This window comes from Equus quagga, chromosome 13, assembly GCF_021613505.1.
Source record: "Equus quagga isolate Etosha38 chromosome 13, UCLA_HA_Equagga_1.0, whole genome shotgun sequence".
In the NCBI taxonomy this organism is placed as follows: Eukaryota; Metazoa; Chordata; class Mammalia; order Perissodactyla; family Equidae; genus Equus; species Equus quagga.
The window spans coordinates 90,859,977-90,887,679 of NC_060279.1; the positions used below are offsets into that span (position 1 = coordinate 90,859,977).

The window sequence follows — 27,703 nt, forward strand, 5'->3', positions numbered from 1 at the left end:
AGCAATCAGGATGTCTCGTGGGCAGCGGCTGAGCCGGGAAACCGAGGACCACCAGCAGCGGCCAGCCTCGGTGTGTTGGCTGCCGCAGCAGCAACACTCCCCTCCTCGCTCACCAACATCTAAACCTTCGGGGGTGCGGGGAAGACACACATCCCTCCCTCCCTCGGGTCCCTCCTCAAGAATGAGCAGAGCTGGGAGTAGCCCCCGGACGAAGGCCCCTCAGGTCTCAGCAGCCGGAGCTGCAGGCCGTGCTCTTTCTAAACCGATCCCCGGCAGGCGGGCAGGAGATGGCCACAGTTATCCTGGACGCGCAGGATTGGCCTCCAGGACTGGGAAGAAACAGGTGCCCCCTCAAGTCCGTGGCCACCTGGATCAAAACTGGAATTCTGTTGGCCAGGAAGAGAAGAGGAAGCAGAAATGGGTAGGCAGACCTGGTGTTCGCCACAAAGAGACATGAAGAAAATAAAGCCGGGGGCCAAGTCCCAGGGAGTGACAGGATGTGGCAGCTGGCAGTAGGTGGACGGCCAGGGAAGGAGATCTGGATCCCAGGCTGTGGTGTGGCCAAGTGCAAACTCTGGCAAGCGGAGGGCGTTGAGCTGCCTGGCTGCCATGTGGAGGCTGGAGGAGGCTAGAGTGCAGGCCCGCATAGTAGATGGAAGGCTTTATGGTGGGGTGACCGTGGCCTGGGGTCGCAGTGAAGAGGGACAGAAACTCGGGGATTAGGGACGCATCTTACAAGTAGCCTCAGACCCAGTGATGGGTCACAGGTCACGCGGAAGGACAGATCAAGGCTGGCGTGGTAGGTTTGGGTTTGCGCGGCCGAGTAGATGCCCTTACCTCAGATGGAGAACAGGGGGACACATCAGAGGACTCATTGCATCGAGGTGTGACTGTGTCTACAGCAGCGAGTGCTGTGTTCTGAGGGACCGGCAGGGTGAAGGGGGGGTTAGTGTCACGAGGTTTCCCAGAGGGGCCACACTTCAGCTAAGTAAATCTTCCAGCTCAGGAGGGAGGAGGAGCAGAGGAGGAAGTTGAGTTTGAAGCCGTTGGGGCATTGTGGTTAAGAGAAAGGGCGCAGGCGTCAGATGAACCAGAATTTACATTCTGACTCCTCTTCTTTGTGACCTTGGGCAAGTCACTTTCCCTGTCTGAGCCTTAGTTTCCTCATTCTGTAAAGTGGGATGGAAAATGCCTACCCTTATCTATCTGTGGAATGAGAAAATGGAAATTAAGTATTTGGCAGGGTGTAGCCACCTGAACCGAGTAGCTACCGTGTAATGAGCAGCGAGCACTCATGCTGTTGCCGTTACTCTTTGGGTCCCACCCTAAATAACAGGTTCTGCTTGATGACTCTGTAAATGAAAGACTCTGGCTTGAAGGGTTGGGTGGTATATTAGATATCTATTGCTGCATAACAAATTACCCTGAAATTTAACAGCTTAAAACAAAGGGAAGCTTTTATAATAGTCCTGCTTAGACGGGCACGGAACTGAAACTGCTTGTGGTAATCCAGACTTACCCCCGACCTGATCTATGGTCAGAGTACAGTGGCAACGACAAGTGGGTGGTGCAGAAGAGTCTCTGAATGTCAGAAGAGAGCTGGGCGAAGGTTTCTTGGGGATTAACCACCCTCCCAAAGCCAACCTCCACCCCCAGCCCATCCTCAGATAACAGCATTTTCCCAAGCGGCACTCCTGGAATTATCTGCTTCGTAATCATCTGGGGGTCCTGTAAAAAAATGCTCGTGTACCCCACCACAGACTTTCAGAATCAGAATCATGGTGGGTAGGACCTGGAACTGAAAGTTTTTAAAAGCAGCTTTCTTAGAAGAATAGTTTTTAGATTTATGGGAAAATTGGGAAGATGGTACAGAGAATTCCCACACTCCCCACACCCAGTTTCCCCTATTATTAACATCTTACCTTAGTATGGTACATTTGTTACAATTAATGAGCCACTAGTCATACATTATTATTAACTAAAGTCCATACTGTATCCCGATTTCCTTAGTTTTTACCTAATGTCCCTCTTCTGTTCCAGGATCCCACCCAGGACACCACATTACATTTAGTAGTGGTATCTCCTTAGACTCCTCTTGGCTGTGACAGTTTCTCAGACTTTCCTTGTTTTTGATGACTGTTTAAAGGAGTTGTGGTCAGGTATTTTGAAGACTGTGCCTCAAGTGGGATCTGATGTTTTTCTCATGAGTAGACTGGGAGAAAGCACACAGAGGTGAAATGACATTTTCACGTTACTGAGGGTGCATGCTGTCAGCGGGACTTCCCACTGCTGCGGTTAACCTCCGTCACCCGGCTGACAGTTCGTCAGGTTTCTACCCTGTAAACTTGGTTCCCTGCCTCCCTTCTCACACTGTACTGGGCGGAAGTCACTGTGCACAGGCCACACTTGAGGAGTGAAGAGTTACGCTCCACCTTCTTCTTGAGGGTGGAGTATTTACATAAATTATTTGGAATTCTTCTGCACGGAGTATTTGTCTATCCTGCCTCATTTATTTATTCAGTCATTTCTATCAGCATAGGCTCATGGATATTTTGTACATTGGGTTATGATCCAATACTCCTTTGGTTTGTTGCTCAGATCGTTCCCGCTTTGGCCATTGGGAGCTCTTTCAGTTCGCCCGGGTGTCTCTTTGACATACGGCATCGCGTGTGTGTGTGCGTGTGCGTGTGTGTGTGTGAGTGACACAGGGAGCGAGCGAGCGCTCTGGCGCTACAAGGTGCTCCAGGCTCATCTTGTGTCATTTCCTGCCCAGTCCTAAAACCAGCCATTTATCCGAGGGGCCCTGGTTCCTTTTATTGGAGAATGGTACTAAAAACTAAGATCTGAGCACTAGGCCTGCTCGAACCTGAATTTTTAACACGCTCCCACCAGCTATTTTTTATGAAACCAGAGTTAGGGGACGTCCGCTCTCCGTTTCTTTCACCGCCTCTCAAGTATTCCCCTGGCCTCACCAAACCAGTGTCAGCGCCTGCCGGCAGAGGGCGGAAGAGAAGGCAGACCGGTCCCTTCTCACCGCCGAGGCCTTCCCGAGAGGCGGACGCGCGATCGGGCGCGGGGCGGGGACGAAGCTCTGTGCCAAGAGCTGTCAGACCCGGGCGGGGCGCGCGTGCTTTCCGCCAGGGGCCGGGCGCTGTCACGTGACGGCCTGCGGTCAGCTGACTAGGGCCCAAGTTCGCCGCGGAGAGCGACCGCCGGGGCCGGAGGCTGCTGCTGATTGGTGGAGAAGGATCCATCCACTGGGCGGGGCCTTGACGGTGGGAGCTACCATTGGCTTGTGCCGAGTCACGTGGGGCGTCGTACGGCGCACCAGGAAGAGAGAGGGTCTCCCTAAGCGGACGTGTGCGCATGCGTCGAGGCAGGGGGTCGCCGATTGGAGACCGTGAGTCACGGGGAGGCGCGCCCGGGCAGGCGGGGGCGGGGCCGGGGGGGGGGGCACGCCGAGCTACGAGGCCGCTAGTTGGTCGGCGCGCGTCACGTGGTGCCGGGCCGCAGGGGGCGTGCGACGGTGCGACGTCGACGCAGCCCGCTAAGCTCCCCCGACCCGTCTGCGCCCCTCGGCCACCGCTGAGTCCTCCGAGGGCCGGGGTCTGGCGGCTCTTGAGTCCTTCTGCCGCCGCCATGGACAACTCCGGGAAGGAAGCGGAGGCCATGGCGCTGCTGGCCGAGGCGGAGCGCAAAGTGAAGAACTCGCAGTCCTTCTTCTCGGGCCTCTTTGGGTGAGAACGGCGCCGAGGGGCGGCTGGGGCGAGGCTGGGAGGACGCCGGAGTCACTGCCCGAGGCGGCGGGGTCGGGGCGGAGGGGATGCCGGGACCAGGGGACAGCGTCCCAGGCAGCGGAGGGGACCCGGGCGGAGGGCCGGGGCCGGGCTGCGGCGACGCGGTGTCGGGAGAGACGGCCTGAGATGGCTGGGGGGGCCCTGGACCCAGGACACCGGGCCGCGGCGACACCGTCGTTCGGCAGGAAGGGGACCCAAGGCTGAAGACGGGTCGAGAAGCGTTTGGAGCTCCGGGAGGGCCTGTCTGAAGGGTCCCAGAAGGGCGTGGCGGGGCCTGGGCCGAGGGGCGCCTCCCGCACGCGTCGGCCTTCCCGGCGCCGGCGGCGGTGGGTTTGGGTGAGCCCGCGTTGATGAACTGGGAGGTGCCCGCGGCGAGCGCGGCCCTGGGTGATGGAGATCGGTGTAGGAAGACCCTACAGTGGATGGAGAGCTGAGCGGATGTTCCCGGGGGAGATGGCCTGCGCTGCGGGGCTGGAGGCTGGGGTGGGGTGGGGGCTGGGTTTAGGAGATGGAGCCATAAGAGGGAGAGAAGGAGGAGGAGGAAACCCAAAGGGGCAGAAAGCACAATGTGTGGTCGTGGAGTAGGGATGGGGCGTGTGAGCAGGACGACCGGCTGTTGAGACTAGGGCCTGCGCGGGGCCGGGAGACAGAATTAGCCGACAGTCTGGTAGACATTTCAGATCAAGTTCACGTTAGCTCGTGAAAGTCGTTCTGGTGACCAACCTTGGAGGACTCTTAGTGGCTTGGGAGTGCCAGAAGCCCAGGTTTGAAGAGTGGCTCTGCTGCTTCACGACCTCGGGTGGGTTGTTTAATTTCCCTGTTAGAGGGGATCGTTGGTAAAACCTGTCTCAGATATTTGATGCTAGGATCGTAAAGCGCTTAGAACTGAGCCTGGCATGCGGGTAATGCTCTGCGAGTGTTAGCTGTTATCACTTCTACTTCCAGGAAGGAAACAGGTGTGGAGCCTCTGCGGACCTGGTGGGGAGCAGGGAAGGAGGGGTCCGAGGAGGGAGGAGCTGAAAGGTTGTGGGACAGGGACTCGCGGCCCTGGGAACTTAGTAGGGTTAGGGGAAGGGCTTGAGGCTCGGGGCAGAGGAAGCAGAGAGCTGGAGGGGACTGGAGAGGCTGTGCTGTCTTTGGGACTGGCGGAGACCCAGAGGGACTGGGGGCTTTGTGGAGAGTTAGGGAGAACGGTGGTGCAGGTGCGGCTTGGAGTCTGGCAGCAGCGAGAGGCAGAGACTGGGGAAGGCTGCGGACGGGAGAGTCTGCCAGGAGGCTGCGGAGGGGGTTGGGAGGCGGGCCGGAGGGCCAGGAGAGACGGTGTCGGAGGGTGGTGAGAAATGAAGAAGCAGGTGGTTCTTTCCAGGGGAGGACATGGAGCCGCCCCTGGTTGTTTGATGTTGGACAGTGTTTAGGAAAAGAACTTGAATCACGTGGCTGAGGATTCCGGGTGTGGAGAAGCACTGGGGCTGCTGCATTGCATTGAGTGGGTGAGGAATGTTTTGTTTTAGGGTCTCGAGTGGAGAGAGGGCTGGTGCGTGTTTTGCTTCCTTCACGAGGGGAGAGGTTCAGGTGCCGTGTTTTGGGGTGGTGCCAAGAGCTCCGTTCTCGGTGCTGGTTTTCCTGGGTAGTTTTTGGTTTCTGGTCCCTTTGGACTGGGGGTTAGTGTCCTCTTGGACTGTGCTGGGAGGGAGCAGCTAAATCAGCCGCCGAGACGTGCTCCTGGGCTAGGAAGGCAAGGTTAACACTTGCCAAACACTAGTAAAGCAAAATCGTTAAGGGCAACTAAGGGCTAGATTATGCCATTCGGGGGAGGTTCCTGAGTTGGGAGGAAGCTGCAGGACTGGAGGAAGGCCCTTCGTGAGGAGTGAGCTGGGCCCCGGGAACCCCAAGACGAGCCAGTCCTGGTCCTAGGGAGTGAGGGCCTCGGGGAGCATTCCAGGCAGCAGGAATTGTGCGAACAATTCTGTAGCCCGGAATGACGGGGAACCAAGATCCAGATGGACCAGCGATGGCTCCCAGGGGAGAGGCCTCCATCTGGGAGGATGAACAGGAGTTCTGGGGGTGCCCTCTGGTGGGGGAGCACTGCTCCAGGCGGAGGGGACAGCTTGAGCAAGGCCCAGATGCGTGAAGCTCAGTGGGTGACATTTGAGACAGGAAGTTCCGTGTTAGCGTGTAAACTTAGAATGGGCAGAAGAGGGGGTGAAGCTGGACAAGAGCAAGGCGCCGTCTCACAGCGCCTAGGGAGAGGGGCTTGGACTTGAGGTGCTGGGAGCACTGAGGATCTTACTGGGGGTCTGTCTTGGTCTTTTTGGGGCTGCCATAACAAAATGCCACAGACTGGTGGCTTAGAAACAGCAGAAATGTATTTCTCACCGTTTGGGAGGCTGGAAAGTCCAGGACCATGGTGCCAGTAGACTGGGTTTCTGGTGAGGCCCGCCTCTTCAGGGACAGCTGTCCTCTCGCTCTGTCCCTGTGTCGTGGAGGGAACAGGTAGAAGTGTCGAACTATCTTAGCTCTGGGATCTCCACCCTTGTGACCTGATCATCTTGCAAAGGGCCCGCTTCCTCGTACCCTCACCTCGGAGGTTGGGATTTCAACACGTGAATTTTGGGAAAACACAGACATTCGGTGCCTAGCAGGGCCGGTCCTGGAGGCTTCCCCTTTGCCTTTCAGGAAGGACGGCAGCAGCTGGTGTGGGGGACAGTGAGGGCCAGGACGGTGATAACAGCAGAGGGTGTTTATTAAGTACTCACTCTGAGCCGGCCCTGCTCATCTCATGGTTGGGATTCTGTGCTCTCACCGCCTCGGCCCCGGTTCCCTTCCCAGTCAGGGAACCACACCTCCCGGCTCTTGGTTGTCACACTGTGGTGGCTGCGATGCTGAAAGCTGTGCCCCCGGTGTTTCATGTACTAGCAGGGTCCCCCACGGTGGACAGGTTTCAGTGGAGCTTCCAGACTCAGACTGACTAGGAAGAGGGACCTGGCCACCCACTTCCGAAAAAATTGGCCATGAAAACCCTGTGAATAGAATGGAGCCTTGTCTGATGGAGGCCGGAAGGGGAGAGGATGGCGCAGAAAGACCGGGCAGGCTCCGCTCTGCTGTCCATGGGGTGCTCGGAGTCCGAATCCACTCGATGGCACTAACACCACCACCCTGACTCTGATCAGGCCTGGGCCAGGCACTTCATCCACGTCCTCACATTTAACCCTCACAGCATCCGTGTGGCGCTGGACAGACGGGGCCTCAGAGAGCTTGGTGTGTTTGTCCAGTCCCCCAGTAAGTGGGAGATCTGTGTCCAGATGGCCTGTCTGATGCCAAGGCAGTTTCACAGCCACACTAGTTTCTCCCTGAGGCTTGGACCCCTTTTGGGCCCTTCATTTAGGAAGGATGTTGGAGCATCCTCCTGATTCTGCTTTCCTCCTCGCCGTCATGGCAGTTTTCTCCAAACCTTTGAAAGAAGGACCAGGTGTTTTCATCCCGGTCCCTTCCAGCTCTGGGAGCAGTCCAGATGGTGCTGAGAGGGGAGGGAGCAAGGTGAGAGGAGAGGGCAGGGATGTAGGTGGGAGACCCCTGGCCGGAGCCTGTCTGTCTGAGAGCTGGGAGAACATCGAGGGGTCAGGACATCAAGGGGACATGGGCAGGAACCACTCCTGGTACCTCCTTCCTCCGGAGCTGCACATGTTCAGCATTTCACAACCCATCATTTCTCAAGGCCCTCATGGCTTCCGGGCACTGGAGAAGGCGTGTCACTCAGCTTGTCCCTCCTGCTTCTCCTTCTCGCTTTAGGGACCTCAGCGATGACAGTATCCCAAGTTGAGGGGTCGCTGCTCATGTCCAGAGGGCCAAGGAGCATAGCCCCCCTGGGATCCGGGGCAGCCCCGTGTCCTCGGAGGCTAGGGCCTTCTTTGCTCCTCCGTGTTTCTGGGCTGCCAGACGCTAGGGGGCTTTGGTGCGCCAGCAGCCTGCGAGGGAGGCGGTGCCGGCCAGTTAGCGGATCAGCGCTCCTGTACATCGCTCCTGCTCCCTCCTCCCCCTCAAACCCCCCCCCAACCCCGCCACCCCCCGCATTGGGACTGTGCACATTCTGAGCAGCTCCCTGGGCTTTTCCTCCTCCCTGATGGCTCACCCTCACCCTGTCCCCCAAATCCAAAGTAAGAACTTCTCTCCACCCCGATACCGCCAGGCGTAGGAAGTTTCTTCATCTGGGAAATCAAAGTCATAGTAATCCCTACTTGTTAGGATTATTCTAAGGAGTAAATGAGCTTGTGCTGGTGCAGTGGGCGGAGCACCGTGCCTGGCCCTGGTAAGTGCTTATTAAGTGCTTACTATTATTGTTATTAGGTATTGTTATTAGGTATTGTTATTGGAAGTGGAGCTGGAGGCCTGGAGAGAGAAAGATGGCCGCGTGTCCTTTATGCCTACAGAAGGATCCTAAAGGTCAAATGTTGACAGATGAGTTCCTGTTTGAACCATCTCTAGCCCCAGTGGCCCCCAGGAGCCTGGAACCCGGCTTTCTTTCCTGAGGGAAGGAGTGCTGCCAAGGTCAGGGAGGGTCCCTGTACTGACCCGCCTGGGCCCGGAGCTGAGCCTGCAGTGGCAGTGACAGCTTCCAGACCGCCTTCCAGCCGCAGAGCCGCGAGACCCCCAGTGCCCCTCCAGCGGGCCTTGCGGCCATTCCCAGTGCCCTGCCAACTCCCACGTACACAGCTGGAACCTGGCACATCTTGCCCAGTGTCGGGGTGGAGTCTCTCCTGAGGGCACGCAAGGTTTCTGGGTAGCCCGGGCATCATTTCACTGCAGTCCAGGGGTTCTGCGCGTCTCACGGGACGGGGGTTTGCCGCCTCCTCATGCAGACGTTTTGAGAGGCACGAGTCTCTCTGAAACATCTTTTACGAAAGAGAAACGTGCAGCTCCTAGGCTGGGATGAAGTGATCCCACTGGGGTGCAGAGGGCGCGGGCCCCGCCTTTGCACTTACAGGCGGGAGGGCAATGGCCAGAGATAAGAACTATCAGCCTGATGTGGTAAGGGCTGGGGGAGGCGGGAGGCCCAGGGCTCTGTGGAAACTGGAGGGGGCGGGGCGACACTGAGCTGATCTGGGGGTGCGGGAGGTGAAGCCCACGCCGAGATGGTGAAGGGGGCACACATTTCCAGGCTCGGCTCTCTCTGAGCCTGATGCGAGCAATGCTCTCCTTTGCCGTGTGCCAGGCTCTCCCAGGCGCTACCTGGAGAGATGCTCTGCCAGGCGGGGCGTCTCCTCCCCGGTTACACATGAGGACCCCGGGCTGGCGACCGTGAGCAGGTGCTTGAATGCAGGCCTGCCTGCCTGCCTACGGGCTGAGACTTTTCCACTGCCCCACGTGACTCGAGAATTCCCTTCGCCAGGTGGCTGGCAGCCCTTGGAGCGTGTTTCTCCTCCTTCCTGTAATAGCAGCCGTTTGAGCACCTGCTCCGGGCTGCACTCGTGCCAGGTATTGCACGCACGTCACCTCTAATCCCACAGAGAGCTCCCGGGTCAGCTTCCTCCTCTCCATCTTCCAGGGAGAGGAATCGAGGCTCAGAGATTGCTCGCTCGAGGTCACACGGTCAGCAGAGTGCCTAGACTGATCCCAGCCGAGGTCACTCGGCCCCCAAGTCCATTCTCTCTCTACCCCTTGCCCATACAGGCATGTCACGAGTGTCCTGGGACAGTTTCAGAGCTGGGAAGTTAGCTTGTAAAGCCGTGTCCTTTTGTTGTCCCTGGGGCCTGTGGGCTCTGCCCTGCAGGAGCCCATACCGTCAGGCGTGGAGGAGGCCGCAAGTGGCTTAGCGCTTGCAGGCCGCGCGTGCGGGAGGGAGGCCGAGGCCCCCTGCTGTGGCTCCTGCGGCTGGGGCAGTCAGCAGAGGAGCAGGCTGATGGCCAGCTGCTCACTATGCGTGGACCTTCGTGCTCTCTGGAGTTCCTGCTGCCTGCAGCTCTGCAGGGGGCTGGGCTGTGGGGGCCGGCTGAGTGAATCCTCCCCTGCTAGGGGCCGCTCAGCAGGCCTGCAGCCCAGAGCACGGGTAAACCTGAGCAGCACTGGCTGTTCGGTCTGCAGGAGAGGCGAGAGCAGGCAGGGACCCTTGGAAGCCTCCATTTTCCAGAAGACTCTGGGACTCAGGGACAGAAGGCTCCCAGGTCACTGACCGAGTGAGAGGGAAGGGAGGGCTGATGCCCAGGGCCTGAGGCCTGTTTCTGGCCCTGCTGCTTCCTGGCAGCGTGAGCTTGGGCGAGCCCCTCAATCCGTCTGAGCCCCAGCTTCCTCCTCTGTGAAGCGGGGTGGTACCCTGTGCCCCTTCAGGCGTAGGGAGGAGTGACGGAGCATAGCCTCTGAGAGCAGGCATTCTGCCCGCCCGGGTGCTGCCGGGACCGACGGGCAGCGAGGACGAGGGGCAGGAGGGCTGGGGAGTCTGAGGGCCTCAGGTGGGAGTGACTCCATCTGTCCTGCCCTCTGAAGTCCCTGGGAGCCTGCAGGTGGGGTGGAGGCGTGTTTGGGAGCCAGGAGGTGCCCAGGGGATGGAGGAAAGAGGGCGGGAGGCTGAGACTCTCCCTGCAGACCTCCCCTGGCCTGAGTCCCACCGGGCCGGCTGTGCCTTCCTGGCTCCGCTCGCTCCCCTCCATATGGCAGGCCCCGGAAGGTGGTGGCTGCGCCTGGGAGACCTGAGGCTGCTTCCTCCGCCTGGGGAGGGGGAGAAAGCACAGCTGAGCGATAATTATAGACAGCCCTGCACCAGGCCGGCCCGAACCAGTTCCCTCTATTCCCAGCATGGCTCGGAGCCGTGGGATGGGGAGAGCGAAGCAGAGGCAGCGTGGGGGCGGGCCAGTCAGCTGTGGCTCACGCTGCCACCCCAGTTCTTAGAGGAGGCTGGCCCAGCTCTCGTTCCTTATGCAGGAGTCAGAGGGAGAAGGCCTGGTTTCTCCCCCTCGGGGGATTTGTGGGTTTTGGCCTCTGGGAGGCCACCCTTAGATGAGCGACATGAGCTGATCTGAGCTGGGCGATAAGCCCTGTGGTAAACCAGGCAGATGTACCAGGTGGGTCAGTGTGGCAGAGCTGTGGAGCTGGGCACGCCTTCCTTCTGGTCACTCTTTCCCTGCCAGAACTATCCTGTTACAGCAGAATAGGGCCTAAACCCTTCTCCTGGCCTCCAGCCTCACCGCCTGCCCCTCCCTGCACCGCAGCCATCCTGGCGAACTGGCCAGGCCTGTTCCTGCCTCAAGACCTCTGTGCATGCTGTGACTGCTGCCTGGACTGCTCTCCCCTCTTTCCATAGTCATCACTGGGGCTGAGCTCCAGTCTCACGTCCTCGCAGTGGCTTTCCCTGACCTGCCCGTCCAGAGGAGCCCTCCGCCCCAGTCCCGCGAGAGCTTAACCCCTCTGGATGGGGTGCTGGTTCCCTGGCTGCCAGGGCCAGGCCTTCTCCTTTGTTTCTTGCCGTTGTCTGCAGTGCCTGGCATGTATAAATACTCAGGTATTTGTTCCCCAGATGAATAAACGGCCCTGCGGATGGCTTCTCCTTCAGGATCTGCCAGTGACCCCAGGCAAGTCACTTTCCCCCTGTGGGGACTCCACCTCCATCTCTAAAAGAGGAGGCTGGGGCTCCAGAGATTGCCTCCCCTGTCATCGCCTGGCCAAGAAAATGGCCGGGACCCAAGCGTTGCACAGCAGGAGGAGGCAGGCCCAGAGGCCTGAGCGGACGTTAATCCCTCTGGCTTTTCCACCCCGCCGTTAGAAGCGCTGACCAGTGCAGGGCTGCTCCGGCTTTGTCTGGGACCCTGGAGTTCCAGCCCGACAGCCAGCAGGCTTTGTGTTGTGGCCACGCGGACCCACTGAGCTGAAGCAAACCAGCTGGGGCTGACTGCTCATTGTTGATCACCCCACCTTGGGCCTGTCGGTGACACAGGCTTTGTGCCCATCCAGGAGCCTGAGCTCTGTCAGAGAACTTCTGGGTCTGGGCAGCACTGAAGCGCACCCACAAAGAAGGGAAGGCTGTGCTAGGGGACCCATGGGGCGGGCAGACCTGTGATTGTGGTCTGTGTGTGCGCCCGGCTCCCTTAAGAGAACAGTCCAGAGAAGGCCCACCGGCCTGGCCCCAAGGGAGCCTTCTGAAACCTCTGCTGCCAGAAGCTTGTGACAGTTCCTCCCCTCTCCACGGCCAGGAGCGGGTTCTGCAGAAGTCACTCCACAAGGGGCCGTGGGTGCAGGGTGTGTTGTGCCAGCCGGGGTGAGGTCTGTGGAGGGAAGACTGGGGCACCCAGCAGGGCGAGTGTGAGAGGAGCTCGTTGCTCAGTGTCACTTGCTGGGGGCAGCAGAGGGCTGGGGAGACAGCGTCAGCGCAGCCCCCACAGGCAGAGGTAGACGTCCAGACTTTTCTGGATGTGATGTGGATTCAGGAGCCTGGGATTCCAGGCCCAGCCCGCCAGCCCTGGGGGGAGGAGGGGCAGGGGGACTAGGTCAGCGTTTTCCCTCCCAGACTCACCTGATCTTCTGAGTCGTCTGGGACTATTGTTAAGACTCCTGATTCCAGAGCCAGCCCTGATGACCCAGTGATTAAGTTGAGTGCGCTCCACTTTGGTGGCCTGGGTTCAGTTCCTGGTCGTGGAACCACACCACTCATCTGTCAGGAGCCATGCTATGGTGGCTCATATAGAAGAACTAGAAGGACCTACAACTAGAATATACAACTATGTACTAGGGCTTTCAGGAGGGGAAAGAAACCATTAAGAATCCTGGCTCCGGGCCTCACTCGGAACTGTTGAGTGGAATCTGCAGGGAGGGTTGCTCTGGGGCTCTGGTGTGATTCCAGAGTGAAGGAGTGCTGAGAACACAGCGCCCAGAGTCACACCAGAGGCCCCGGGAACACAGCACCCAGAGTCACACCAGAGGCCCCCAGAGTGCAGCGCCCAGAGTCACACCAGCGGCCCTTGGAACTCAGCGCCCAGAGTCACACCAGAGGCCCCTGGAACACAGCGCCCAGAGTCACACCAGAGGCCCTCGGCAGCCATGTTGGCGAGTTTCCAGGGCCAATTGAAACCAGGGGGAGGGGTAGGACGGTGAAGATCATTCATGTGGCTTGTAATTGGGACATACTCCCCTGTTTTCTTCCTTCAAAACAAAACGCGGGTTGATGTCAGTGAAGAGAGAGTCTGCCAGTCCTCTTGATGGGACTCCTGCGTGTGGGTTTTGCTCTCCTGGTTCTGTGGGCGACGGGAGTTTGAACAGTTGCAGAGACCACAGACCTCGTGGGCTGAGCCTGGTTAGATTATTGGAGGCGGAAGGACAGAAGGATGTGGCAGGGACTCCTGCTGAGGTGATAACAAAGGGTCCCCCAATTCTGGAAGAGTTCTTATGCTCTGCTTGGGGGTTGGGAAGCCAGGGTAAAGCTGCCCGAACAGGGTGCTCTTTATTTTTTTAAAAATGCACTACTCTGTGTATCCCAGGCCCCAGCTGTTGCACTGTAGGTTTGTTTTTGTTTGTTTTGGTGAGGAAGATTGTCCCTGAGCTAGCATCTGTGCCAGTCTTCTCTGTTTTGTATGTGGGACGCCGCCACAGCATGGCTTGATGAGCGGTGCTAGGTCCACGCCCGGGATCTGAACCAGCAAGCCTGGGCCACCAAAGCAGAGTGGGCGAACTTAGCTGCTGCACCACCAGGCCGGCCCCTGAACAATAAGTTTTTGAGGGTGGTTTCACCATTTTAAATAATGCTGTGCTGAACATCCTTGTAGCTTCTCTGATTAGTTTCTTAGGATAAATTGCTAGAAATGTAATTCATTGCAGGACCACAGGACACAATACACATCCTAACATTTAAAATATATATATATTTTTTCTTGAATAGCTAGAACGTGCAGATGATTAAAAAAATTCAGACAGTACAAACAAGGGGTGTAAGTCTGTCTCTCAAACCTGGCCTCCAGTTCTGCAGACCCTACCATAGAGAAAAATGCTGTAACCAGTTTCTTGTGTATTTTTCTGGAAATATTCTATGTTTATATGAACATATACATTTCTCTTCTCAGCTTTTTTTGTTTTAACATAAATGGGGACTTTTGTGTACACATTTTAAAATAGAATTTCTCTGTGTGTCTGTATTATAATGTATGTGTCCGGTCCTGAATTGGCAATGACATACTTTCAGTGCTGAGAGATCTTCTTTGAACAACGGCAGTGTGCAAGGCACAGGATTAAGGTGTTGGGGAAGGGACAAGGTGCCCCAGGTGGGGCTCTTCCCCCAGAATGTTTTGCGGTTTCTTAGGGAAAGGATTTGCAGAAAGCCTGGGAACCAGTGGTCACAGAGCACCCTGGACAGGAAGTGGAAGAAGTTCTGAGAGGCAGGCCCCATCAGGAGGCCAGAAAGGCCCCGTGGTTGATATCAAACCTGCAGGGAGTTTGCTCACTTGTTGCGCAGCAAGCCAGTCTCTGACACTAGGTGTAGTGGAAGAAAGTAGGAATTGTATTATTGCACAGTGCTGAGCAAGGAGAGAGGGCAGTTACCACTGAAATCCCAAATGCCACAAAAAGCTAAAAGGAAGGGTTGTTATTGGGGGTTTTAGGTAGGGGAGGGGGAGCATATGGCCTTGCTGGTTGGAGCTTTCCCACCAGCCTGGGGAGGCTGCTTGAAGAGAGGAGTAGGAGGAGATAATGAATCCAGGTGACCTGTCCGTGGCCGTTTGTCACCATGGGGTATAGTGGCTTCTGGAGCCAGGAAGCTGAGGAGTAAGCAGGGGCTGAGTGCTTTGGTTTTAACCCCATACATGCTAGGTCCAGTGTAGGGGAACTGATATGAGGGCCAGTATCAATCCCCCCCCCCCCCATTTTATGTTCATGCCTCATTCTTGAGGGATTTGGGGTGACCAATCTAGGTACTTCCTGCTGAATTGGGGCGCAGGTTCTTCCATCTCCTTGAACCGGTCTTCTAACAAGGTAGTGATGCAGGTAGGCTCCCAAAGGTAGATTCATATTGTGTAAGTAAGTAACCAGATGTTTAATAAGAAGTTTATCTTGGGGCTGGCCTGGTAGCACAGTGGTTATGTTTGCATGTTCCACTTCAGCGGCCTGGGGGTCGTCAGTTCGGATCCCGGGTGCGGACATGGCACTGCTTGGCAAGCCATACTGTGGTAGGCGCCCCACATATAAAGTGGAGGAAGATGGGCACAGATGTTAGCTCAGGGCCAGTCTTCCTCAGCAAGAAGAGGAGGATTGGCAGCAGATGTTAGGTCAGGGCTAATCTTCCTTAAACAACTTTTTTTTTTTTTTCATCTGGAGAAACAAAAGCAGAAAGACAAGGTTAATGGTTGGAGCAAATTATGAACTAGGTCTTGAGTCCAGGGGGCAGCCAGTCAAGAAGCTTCCTAGGAGTCAGGGTTGAAGCATCTTTTGCCGTTTGAAATGTCTCTGATGGTGTCATCAGGCACTCAGGTAGCTCTCTGAGCAACTTATGCAGCAGTAGACGGGGTGTCTCAAGTTTATGTTAAATCCTCCAGCTTCAATCTGCAAGACTTCTGGGGAAGAAAGGCTGGGTTAGTTTTCAGTGATCCCAAATGAAAATGATGGAAAAAACCTGGAACTGGTAGTTTTGCGGTTTGTAGCCAGATGTTTCAGGAAACTAGAAGAAGTCAGGATCCAGTCCAGTTAACAGATATAAAACAAACCCTCAGTTACAGAACTAGAATCCAGTATCCTGAATGTGTCCTATAGTTTTTATTGAAACATAATTTTTTTCCTCTAAAATCACCCTCAATTTGACTAAACATAGCCAAATTAAGGCTAAATGGTTTGCAAAATAAGTCTAGTTTTAATAAATTTGACATAATTATTTACGTAAGTACAGCAAGAATAATCGATTATATAGGCTCTTTTGAATCTGCTTTTCTGGAACCCTTTATAGGAAATCTCAGATGAACTTCAAAGGAAAGTCAACCTTCGTTCCTCAAAAGCCGTCTGGTCATATCCTAGCCTAGTATGTTTTCCTCAAATATAACATTCCAGTCAAAGCCTTGGTAATATAACCAGTGTTTCCAATTGTGTCCTGTTAGAAGAACAGATTCTTATTGAACTTATGCAGACAACCATATTGCCACGAGAATGAGAATCCTTACTGATCAGGAGTTTTTACATTTTGGAGGGATAATACAGGGAGAAAAAGACAAGCGTTTCAATTTTTTTACAAATTGCTATAAATCATAGTTCCTCAAGAGAATAGAGAAAAAAGTTTTCTAAATCTGAAAAAAAAAAACCCTTTAAAAAATCAATTGTATTTCAAGCAAAAGTTGTAAAAATTATAAATCATCCTCATCAGTTCATTTAGTCCCGGGTAGTTGGTTCTCGATCTTAATCTTCTGTCAGCAGTTTCATGAAGTCATCAGTTTATCTGTTAGAGTTCTGTAATTTCCTACCCAGTTCAGTTTTATAATCTGAAAGTTTATCAGAAACCTGTGTTCTAGAGCATCAGAGTCCTTTCCATGAATTTCTCTGAAGATGAGACATGTTTACAAAAACATCAGAGTAAAACAACTGTCTGTAAATAAGACATTCAAAAATAGTAATTGACAAGGACACTTGACCATTCTTGTGACATATAATACTTTGAGATAATAACCAGAATCTTGGCTGACAATCAGAACAGATCAGAATTTTAGATATACTTAATAACACTCATCCACATAATACCATTTAAGAAAGTTTATTATTACTTATTTGACAATGCTTTCCATGTAATCTAATATACTGAATAAGCCTAGTTAGCTTAGCTTTCTTTTTTTGTAGGAAGAGAGGAAGTTTCTCTCTGAAGTCCCAGGGGCCTCTGAAAATCCCCAGAGAAACTCTCCCTCCTCTTCCAGGTCAAAAGAAAGCCTTTATTCAGGACTTGAATATTTGTTGGGGGGAGCTTGTCAAAAACATTAAAAGGCGAAGAAAAATCTTTTATAACCTCTTTGTTAAGAACACACCAAAAGTTTAAAAATATTATCCTTCTGGGCAAGAAAACCAAATTTTGATTTTGCACCAGCTTACTTTTGATATTGAAACTTATGGACTTTATAAATTTATTTCAGTCTCAGCCAACTTGACTATACATAAAACTCTGTAGGGTTTTACTTTCACAAAGCTTTTGCTACTTATTTTTTACATTCAGAATTTGTCTTGGTACTTTAGGACAAATTTATCTTTCTTAACTCAAGAAACAAAAATATTTCCACTCTTTATACCTTTTTTACTTGAAAACATATATTTTACTTTCCTTGTATACAGACCTTTTAGAAATATCTGTTTTCTCATAGAAAATTCCTCAGCCTACATAAAACACGTTTATCAATAAACATAAGCACTTTTCAGTTTCTTTGAGATAAGAAACCAAAGGCAGACAAATCTATGCTTAGTAGTTAACCTTTAATATTTTATCTTATGTGGAAATGACCTAGATACCCAATCAACTGTTATTATTTAACTTAGTAAAGCTATAAAGTTTGTTTCCAAAAAGATTTTGGAAACTGTTTTTTAAGTATGCAGACTATGAAACATAATTATTGTACTTAAAAACTCTTACCCAGGGGCCAGCTCTGTGGCTGAGTGGTTAAGTTTGCACGCTCTGCTGCGCTGGCCCAGGGTTCGGATCCTGGGCGCGGACATGGCACTGCTCGTCAGGCCACGTTGAGGTGGCATCCCACATCCCACAACTAGAAGGACCTGCAACTAAGATATACAACTATGTACACAGCGGGGTTGGGGGAGATAAAGCAGAAAAAAAAAAATTAAAAAGATTGGCAACAGTTGTTAGCCCAGATGCCAATCTTTAATAAAAAAAAAAAAAAACTCTTACCCAGTTTTAACAATTATGGTTAAATTACTCTTAAAAACTTCGTGTGACATTAAAGTAGTTAACCATCATTTTAAGCTGTTTTAAGTACATACACCATAATATGTAATTATTGTTATAAAGTTTTTCCAAAAACTTTTATCGTTTTACATTTGTTTAGTTTACCGGTCTTTAGCAATCATATTTAGATCGTCTACAAAAACCTCCTGAGACAGCAAACAAAATTAGCTGTTATACTGAGTCATTACTCTTGCTGATAAATTTTGTCACAGAGATGACGTGAGCTCGTTGGACCGGTAAACCCAGGCTGTGTGTCTGCATCGTATCCAACACTGGTAACTTTGAGGACGTGCCTATTTAAATCAAACCAGCAAACTTAAACAGGCTTTCATGTACCAAAGTGTATTCTATATCATGTTAAATAAGTTTGTGTTTCAGAAGTTTCTGTGTGTTAATCAAAGACTGCATTCCATTCTGAGAGATTTTGAATCCACTCTTTTAAGGGTGACCTCAAGGTGGACTCACCCAAAACAGAGGCTCCCCAGAATGGCCATTACAATTTTAAATTACCTCAAAAGTTTACTTATTTTTACTTGCTTAATTTTAGGTCAGGAATTTTGGGGGAGTTGAAGTGGAGCTCAGCTTGCTGGGAAGCTCCACAGAGAGGAGAGAGAAGCCACAGATTTGGTTTCACCTGCTGGCATGTTTAATTGGTTATTTTCTTTTAAAGAGGCTGTAACGTATTCCTGATTTTATTTAGAAGCCTCAAAAGATTAAAATAGGCTTCCCATTGTTGTAGCTGGCTTTTCCAATTACATCTGTAAATACATCAGTTGGGGTAAACTGAAAGTGCCCCATTTAAGTATATCAATTTTTACAAAACTTTATCTTAATTTTGTCAACACTTATGCCTGTAATGATAACTTATATTAGAACCCCATTAACAAGTTGCAGTATTATGATACTGTGTACGGGAAGCATTTTGTAGCCAGGCATGACATCCATTTCCAAAAAACACTCAGGCACAGTTGACATAACCTCTTTATATAATATGAGCTCAAAAACTTTAATTTTTATAGTCTCATCAACCTTAGTAGCCTAATTGTTGCCCCACACAATTGTTGGTCAGGTTTGTCACTGTGATTTCTGCCTTCAGGCTTTTTAATTTTTTCAAACTGAGGGGAGTAGAACAGGCCTGTCTGCTGTCCTTTCATGTTGGGGGGCCATCCACCCTTGGGCAGTGTTTTATCAAAACCTTTGTTTTAACATTTTTCATGTCTGTTCCATTTATCCTGTTTCTGTTTTTAATAACTAGCTGAAGATTTCCATCTTGTTGGAATGAGTCCTGTTGCTCTTCTCTTTCTCATTTCTCTTTGTTAACATAATGTTTGCATTAGCGTCTGTAAGGCCACGAGAAGAAGCTGAGACCCCAAGTTGGGTTAAGTGTTTGAGACTAGTCATTGTAGTTTCCTTTTAATTTGGTCTTTTCATAGGTACCAATAAAACAGCTGTTTTTGAGAGCTCTCTGAAAAGTTTCCCCACTTACGGATCCATTTTTAGGCCATTTTTTTTTCCTCTGGAGTCTAAAGAATATTGTGGCCGCGTGGTGTTAGAAAGGAACGTCATCCCTCTTTAGACATTGGCTTATAACTACAGGCCGACCAGTCAGCCAGAGTTTTTCCCAACAGGCTCTTAGGTGGAATAGACGCAGCACCTCCCATGTTAACACTTTTAAAAGGACAAACAGACAGACAACAACAAATACCAAACAAGCGAACTTTGCCAAAAACCCTCAGCCACAAAGAGAAGCCAAAACAAAGACCAAAACCAAAACCAAAAACCAAAGTGCTTCCAGTCCCAGCCTAGTCCGTTTCCTACACTCGGGGGGCACCCAACAAATGAAGATCCGCCACAGAGATCTTCCCAAATGAGCAAGGACAAGGGACCTCGGTGTGCACACCCAGGGGACTTCCCAAAATCTGGCCGGGGCGTTGCAACTTCAAAGCAAACAGAGCCCAGAGGGCTGCCAGGTACCCATTATTTCCAGCTGGTCCTGCTGGAAAAGGTTAGCACAAGGACGAAAACAAAAACTACCAGCGACTTACAAGAGATCTCTTCCTGGATCCTGAACCTAGTTTCTTCCACCACCACAGCAAAAGCACTGTGGGCCAACCACATCCAGTCAGCAGCCAGTCACTTGGGGCTGTCCCTGAGACCAGGGGCTCAGGCAGCTGCAGGACAGCTTCCAAGAGAGGCCTTTAGCCAGAGGCCGGTGTGCCACAGGCGAGACGTCCACTTAGGACGTTGTCCCACCTGGGTCACCAAATATGGAACCTGAAGTGAGTTTGCTCACCTGTTGCACAGCAAGCCAATCTCTGACACCGGGTGTAGTGGAAGAAAGTAGGAATTTTATTATTGCACAGTCCTGAGCAAGGAGAGAGGGCAGCTAACGCTGAAATCCCTAACACCCCGAAAAGCTAAAAGGTAGGGTTTTTATTGGGGTTTTTAGGTAGGGGAGGGGGAGCATACGGCCTTTCTGGTTGGAGCTTTACTACCAGCCTGAGGGGGCTGCTTGTAAGGGGGAGGAGGAGGAGATAATGAATGCAGGTGGCTGTCCCTGGCCGTTTGTCTCCATGGGGTACAGTGGGTTCTGGGGCCAGGAAGCTGAGGAATAAGCAGGGGCTGAGTGCTTTGGTTTTAACCCCATATACGGTGGGTTCAGTGTGGGGGAACTGATATGAGGGCTGGTATCACAGTGAGTGCCACCCAGCCGTCCCCAGGGAGCGCCCAGGCAGCCCACATCAGGCGTGCCTCTGTGAGGGAGCGGGACCCTGGACTGCGTCTCTCGAGCCTGGAGCAGAGACCTGGGCTGCCGCTGCCGGCGGGGAGCTGGCCTCACAGGGAGATCGTGAGGGGCTGGGGCAGAAGGTTGCTTTCTCTTTGGCACAGACTCCATCTTCTCCTTACCTTCTTTCCCCAGGGGCTCATCCAAAGTGGAGGAAGCCTGCGAGATCTACGCCAGAGCGGCAAACATGTTCAAAATGGCCAAGAACTGGAGCGGTATGTGACCCCCAGCAGAGCTCCTCCGTGGCTCGCTTGCCTCTTTCCCTCAGCTTCCGTCCTGAAAGCCTGGCTGGGACGTTAGCCTGCGGCCCCTCCTTTGGTGCATCTCCAGGCAGAAACCCACTGGCCTGCCCTCTGGCTGTGTTAAGCTCACTGGGTTGTTTTACAGCTGGGGTCCTAGGGCCTTGGAGAGAGGGACGGAAAGGAGAGACGCATAAATAGATTATTGAGTCCCGACATACCCACGTGGATTGATGAGCTCTTCGAGGGCTTTCCCTTTAAATCCAGAATCTCAGGTTTCCCCCGAAGCTGTTCCCTGGTGCTTCCGTCAGAGTCTGAATTCTGGGCTGGGGGTGCTCCAGTGGCTCCAGTGATCACATTGATCACAGCTCCTCTTCACTGCGCGCTCAGCTAAGCCCCAAGCACGCACTGTTGAATTGAATCGTCACAGCAGCCCTGGAAAGCCGGGCGGCCTGTTGACCCTGCTTCTCTGAAGTTGCAGGGCGGGCCCTCTCGTCCTCCCCCAGCCCAGGGCTCTGACTGGAATCCAGCTGGAGGAGAATGAAGGAAGCAGCCTCGGAGCTGCAGGAGGGGGCTGTGGAGCTCCCAGTTAGCACAGGGCCCTCTCCCCCGAGGAGAGAGCCTGCTGTCTCCTGCAAGGCACTTTAGGGTTGGAGATGCGTGAACAGAGTGGCTTGGGACCTGTGGAAGGTGCCAGTGTGCAGCCAGTACAGCACAGAGTGGCCTTCAGCTGTGGCCTCCACTGCCCTCTGCTCCGGCCATGGGCTCCTATCCCCACATACTCAAGCCCTTGGTGCCCACATCCTGTTGCCCTTTCTGGACATGAAGCTCCTGGGGGCAGCGGACACTCTGTGTCCCCCCTAGTGCCTTGCCCACGAGCCTTGTAGTGACTGCGGGAGGAACTAGAATGTGGACGGAGCAGAGGGGTGGGGCAAGCTAGACAGGAAGAGATGGGAGTCGGGGGAAGAAAGCTCGGACTCGGAAAGGGGCTGTGCACAGGGAAGCGTGTAGGTGAGTCTCGATTGCCCCTCTCTTCCCCGCACCCCTCCGGCTCTGCCTCTGGGTGGTGGCTCCCAGCCCTGTGGTTTGAGACTCCCAGTGGGGCACTGCTGGGGTCAGGAGGCCTGAGGTTGAGGCCAGTGTCTTCCTGTCTCGGGGGCCCTTGCCACATTCTCAAGAGCTCGCCCACCTCCCAGGCAGTGTCTGAGGGGCTTACAGAGCATGGAGCCCCGCCCAGCCAGGGTCACTCTTCTCTGTTGCAGCTGCCGGAAACGCTTTCTGCCAGGCAGCCCAGCTGCACCTGCAGCTCCAGAGCAAGCACGATGCAGCCACCTGCTTTGTGGACGCAGGCAACGCGTTCAAGAAGGCTGACCCCCAAGGTGAGGGCTGCCGAGGGTCCCGGGCTGGCTGCCCAGAGCCCCTGCGGGGTGCGCTGTGGAGCAATCCTCCAGTCGGTGGCGGCTCAGCTTCTCTCCATGGCCGACATGGGTGACATGTGACAGGCTGGGGGCGGGGGCAGCACTTTGATTTCAGAGCTGGCTCCCTTCCGGGTGGTATTTGCATCTCGCTCCAAGCCTCCCCCTCCCCCTCCGCTCGGTGTGTGCAGCTGATCGCCCCCTCCCGGAGCCTGGGAGCATTTGGGAGTGGGAGTCCCATTTCAGAGCCACCGCACGCCCAGGAGGGAGGAAATCTGTTCTGTTGTCAGAATTAACATGCAGAAGAGGCTGGGAGGGGCTCCCGAGGCCAGCCAGAGCCAGGTAGGAGTCGTTACCGAAACCTACCGGAAATCCTCCTAACCTGGCTAACCTGGCTACCCCCCCACCCCCCGCCCCCCAGAGTCGGAGAGCCTGGGCTGCCAGCGCTGGAGAGCAGGCTCCTTAAAGTGAGCGCGTGCTGGGGACTGACTCATCATGAGAGACCGTTTTTGTCCCACTGGGCTCATCCTGAAGTGGAAGCGCAGCCCGACGGGTGCCAGGCTTTCAAGTCTCATGGAGCTGGAATTTTAATTTATCTTTTTAATCTTGGTGCCAGACGTAGGTTGCTAACTTTTAATTTTAGCAAGCAAAGACTTTTTTTTAATGACCATCTATGGTCACCGTCCTCTCAGAATAGGAAGTACATGAATTTTTTTTAAAAAAAAGCTGCATAATCTTGGAATAAAGACTCATCCTTCCCAGGAGAGGACAGTTTGCAGCAGTTCCCGGAGGTCTCTGCAAAGATTGGCGAGCGCCGGCTCACATACCAGTGCTCTGGCGTTGCTGGCAGGTCCGTTACCGCCTTCGGGGACATTCAGTGCCCAGTCAGGGGTTTGATCTCTGTCGACCAGGGAGCTCTTCTCTGTCCCCTAGACTTGACCAGTCACTCGTCTGCAGCCGGGGGTCTCACAAATGTTGATCTGAGCGGTCACATGGTGGGCTCAGGCTTAGCAAGAACCCGAAGGGAGGCCTCGTGGCTGGGGGGGCCCTGTCACTCTGTGCACAAAGCTGAGTGCGACTGGCTGGTGGCGCTGGGCACAGCAGGCCGCGTGGGTGTTGTGATGATGACCCCAGGCGACCCTGGGTTTGTTTTCATCGAGAATCGCCCAGGGACATCTGTGTGTCCCTCATGGAACCCCTACCCCAGCCCTTCCTCTGCTCCCTGGGGAACTGGTTGGCCTGGAGATGTGGCCCTAGCATCTGTGACATTCAGCTGCTGCTCCGGAGTGACTGGAAGGCCTTGTTTTGGGCTGCGGCGGAGTGCCAGGCTGCGTGACGTGTGCTCAACACCATTTGCTCTCTGATCAAGCCCAGCGCTTTGCACAAGCAGGCCCCACCTGGCTCTGTGATGTCGCCTTCTTCCCAGGCCTCTGGTCTGAGCCTTTCCAGGCTCTGCAGGGTGTGTGTTGGGTGCTAGGGCCAGGGTCAGGGGCATGGCCATGCCTGGCCTTAGGAAGCCCGGCGGGGTGGCTGAGGCGTCCCAGGCCAATGAGAAAGCAGCTGTCGTTAGGGGTGATGACGTGCCCATTGTAGGGCACAGAGACCAACTTGGTTTCTCCAGGGATCAGCAAGCACAGTTCACTGCCCTGGGGGGTGGGGTTGGGGTGGGGTACCTTTCAGGAAACGTGAGAGGCGGTGGTGTGGAGGAGAGCCTTGTTTGGGCAGAGCTGGGCGCGGGTGCCTCGGCTGGAGCCCTGGTTCTCAGTGCCAAGCAGGGAGGAGCACTGAGCTGTCCCAGCGCCACTGCCGCCCAGTCAGGGCCCGGGGGGATGTGGGCAGCATGCTCTCTGAGGTCTGGGTGGAGCCTGGCCCCATGACCTTGCAGTCACTTAATCTTCTGGGCTCCATCTCCTGGTCTGGTAAAGCGGGGTCCTACACGTGAGATGAAGCACAGACTTGCCCGTGTGGCATCTGGCCTGTAGTGAACAATCCGGTGAGGGCGGCCCTTGGCTCCCGTCAGGCAGGGTCCTGGCCTGGGCTCCCCTAGCCTCCGCCCCTTGGCCCCGTGCTTTGTGAAACAGAGCTGGAGGGCCCCCTTGGAAACTCGCCCAGTTTCCCCAGCAGCAGCCAGCTGCCCGGGGCCTTGCTGGTTGCCTCACCTGCCTGGAACGCCTCGGTGTGGCAGCACTTCCGACAGGAGTCCTGGAGGCGCTCCCCTCGAGGCAGCTGGGTGCACCTTTGCCGAAGGCCTGCCGGAGCTGGGTGGGGCGGAAGGAGAGGAGTTGGCTCCTGTCCTCGCTCTCTCCCTCTGAGTGTGGGCCAGGGTGGCCTGCTGCCCTCTTGGTGGCTGGAGGTGGGGAGGTGACGCCCATAGCCGTGCTTCCCCAGAGTTTCTCAGCCACTGCCGGCTGCTCCGGGTGGACGCAGGCCAGGGAGGCCTTTACCTGCCTGTCTGATGGCTGGACCTCAGGACGCACGTGTGCTTGCATGCACCTGAGCCGGGGAAGTGGCCCCACGTGCCCTACCCCTGCTGCCATTTACCGGGTGCCTACTGCCCACCCAGACACTCAGCATCTTCCTTTAAGCCATTCCATGTCCTCGTGGGGTTCTGTCATTTGACCCCCGTTTTACTGAGGAGGCACCTGGGGCTGAGTCCGGAGGCGTGATGGGAGAGGGCCTGCCGCTGACCGGAGGGGCTGGAGCACAGGGCTGGGGAGAGGGCCCTGGGTGGCAGACGCCCTGTCTCCCTGAGCTGCGCCTTCCCTCTCTGGCCTCATGCCCCCGCGCCATCCCGGGCTGCATCACTGCGGAGCCCCTTTCTGGCTCCAGTTTTCTGAGGGTGGACAGAGGGGGTGGTGGACATGTGTGGTGGGTTTTGCTGTGCCCGCCATGGGTGTGCTGGTTGCTTCTCCTCAGGGTCCTGGTGACGAGATAAGCCAGCTGCAGCCAGTGCGTCGGTGGCACTCATGTGGGCGTCAGCTGGCAGCCTGCTGCCTTCAGAGCCAGCTGTCGCAGAGCAAGGACAGGCGTGAAGGGGCTTAGCCCGGTGCCTCCGTGCTGCCGCCCTCGGCTAAGCTTTCTTCCCCGCTGTTGCTCCTTGCTGTTGCTCTTTGCTGACGGCACGCCAGCGCCAGCAGGCCCAGGGTGGCAGCTGCGGGGTGTCCTGCCGGGGGACTTCTAGCCTCTCCCCTCTGCGGCTGCTGATCTCACTGGGGCAGCCTTTGCCACCCCTGCCTGAGGTGCCAGGCGGGGCACCCCAGGTGTTTCCAGGAGAGGGAGGGGGGTCCACCAGTCACCTGCCTGGGGGCCTGCCGGCCACTCCCCTCCCCCTGGGGCAGAGGATGGAGGAGGAGCCTGTGCAGAGCCCCTCCCTGCCGCCCCACGCTCTGCTCTCTGTCCTTATCACGGTCCTTATCACGGTGTTGCGATCTGGGTTGCACCCTGTGGTTAGCTGATCAGTTCCTTCCAGAAGCGCTCTGTTAGAGAGTGCGTGAGTGCTGAAGTACCACCGCTTCCAGCCATGATTTCTGTGTTCTCTCCCTTGCCTTCTCCTCTGCCCCCTTTTTCCTTCTTTTCCTCTTCTCCACTGGCCCAGCTTCCAACTGTTGGCCAGGGAGCTGTGACCAAATGGTGGACTCTGGATCTTTTTGGGGCCCCGGAGGCCTTTCAGAATTGGACCAAACCTATAGACCCTTCCTTCCTCCCCCGGAACAGTGCTCACAGATACCCACTTTCTCCATGTAAGTTTAGGGGCCGTGTGGGCTCCCCGAAGTCCCAGCCACGGTCTGAGGCTCAGGGCCTCTGTTCGTGTCCCCCGGGCAGGGAGGCTGTTAGTCCATTGAGAGCAGCCGCCAGGCCTTGCACCGCGTGACCTCAGGCCCAGTGCGCCCGGCCGACTGGAGACCCAGTGGTGCATCAGGAGCCTTGCAAACGTCCTGGACTGCGGGCCAAACTTTCAGCCTGGCCCCGGCTCAGAGACCAGGTCCTGTGGTCTGTCCAGACTCTCTGTCTTTCCCCCTCCCCCACACCCTTTCCTCCTGAGATGCATTAAAACGATGTTAAAAAAAAAATCCGCCCGAGAGCTCATCTCTGTCTGCTAGAAAATGCCTCCCACTCGTGCTTCTCTCTCTCTTCCAAATAACTTGTCAAAAAAGAAAAAAAGCATCCCCCAATTTGAAGTCTTGCAAGAGATAGTAAATCAGAAGTGGCCCAGTTGGTCCTCTCAGGTGCCACCCCATCCCGCTGGGTGGGTTTGTTGGTGAAACCTGTGGTTGAGGAGCTGGTGGGGAGCTGTGCTGGGTTAGAGAGGGCATGGACAGCTCTGCCGAGGGCCGAGGCCTGGGCAGAGACGTGGTGAGATTCCCGCTGAAGGGGCCTTGGTGTCACGGCATCCCGCCTCCTCCTGCCATGACAGGTGTGGGGCATGTGGCTGATTCAGGTCCCACAGTGAACAGGTGGCCAAGCCCGGGTGGACCCTGGGTGTCCGGCGATGCAGGCCTGGCTGCCTCGGGCCCCGCCTCTCCCCTTGCCAGCAGCTCTGGCCTTTGAGGCAGGGCCTTGACAGATCTGGCTCAAAACACCCATGGGATGGGAGTCGGGATGTCAGCCCGACCCAGGGCCAGCTGTGTCCCTGGGGTTGCTGGGAATGTGGTGGCATCATGGCGGCCCGAGGGAGAGGCAGCCACGTCGGCAGGGCTCCTCCCTGAAGTTGTGACCAGCAGGTCACCATCTACAGAATAAATTAGTGCAACTAGGTATCCTGAGACTCAGGGCCGCCTTCTCCCTCCCTCCCAGCCCCGCAGAGCATAGACCCGGCATCTCCCAGTGCCTGCTGGTCTCTGCGCAGTGGCCGCAGCGCCTGCCCGGCATCCTCCTCTCCTCAGCTGCTGCGGCAGTGCCTTCACTTACTCCTTTCTCCTCCCTCCTCCCTTCTTCTCTCCCCAGAGGCCATTAACTGTTTGATGAGAGCAATTGAGATCTACACAGACATGGTAAGGGTTGCCGCACGTCCGTCTGTCCCCCTCCTGGTCCACCTTACTGCCCCAGCCTCACCTCCTCTCTTCCAGCACCAGAAGCAGGCGGGGAGGGGAGTGGGAGCCAGGGAAGTTTGGTCACTGAGCTGGGCTGGGCTGGCTGGGTCCTCACCCAGCTCCCCACCCGCATGGTTCCTGGCTGCAGTCCCAGCACATCCCAGGGGCTGATGGCCCCACCCCAGATCGGGTCCTGCCTCTCCCCTCCCCATGGGCCGTCATTGTCTTCATCTGTAGAAGATACGGTGACTGGGGCATGTGTGTCCAGCGCTTTCCCCTTGCCCAGCCTGCCCACCAGTATCCCATTTGATCAGCAGCTCCTGGCAGGCCAGGGGGTAGGGAGGCAGGGCCCAGAGTCGGCTCAGGCCTGCCCTGCCCCAGGGAGCATCCCCATTGACAGGAGCCCCGGAGAGGCGGCTGCCAGCCAAGGCCAGGGAGCTGGGACCATGGACCAAACTGGGCAGGCTCCTGGTCATTCTCTTGTTTGCCTCTTCACGCTCGACCTCTGTGTTGTCATATCCCTCCTCCAGGCAAGAACCAGGGGTC

At 55.0% G+C, this 27,703-nt stretch overlaps 1 protein-coding gene across 2 annotated transcripts in view; it reads left to right on the forward strand.

Moving 5' to 3' along the window:
• The first annotated feature begins 3,493 nt into the window (after window positions 1-3,493).
• NAPA (NSF attachment protein alpha) overlaps window positions 3,494-27,703 on the forward strand; it is a 29,744-nt gene continuing 5,534 nt past the window's right edge. Inside the window, exons 1-4 of one of the 2 annotated variants that reach the window (XM_046682774.1) lie at window positions 3,494-3,737; window positions 20,609-20,688; window positions 21,975-22,091; window positions 27,072-27,118. In XM_046682774.1, coding sequence (XP_046538730.1) covers window positions 3,640-3,737; window positions 20,609-20,688; window positions 21,975-22,091; window positions 27,072-27,118 — 342 coding nt within the window. In that variant the 5' untranslated portion in view covers window positions 3,494-3,639. The remainder of the gene's footprint in view (window positions 3,738-20,608; window positions 20,689-21,974; window positions 22,092-27,071; window positions 27,119-27,703) is intronic. The other variant, XM_046682773.1, reaches the window with a different exon arrangement.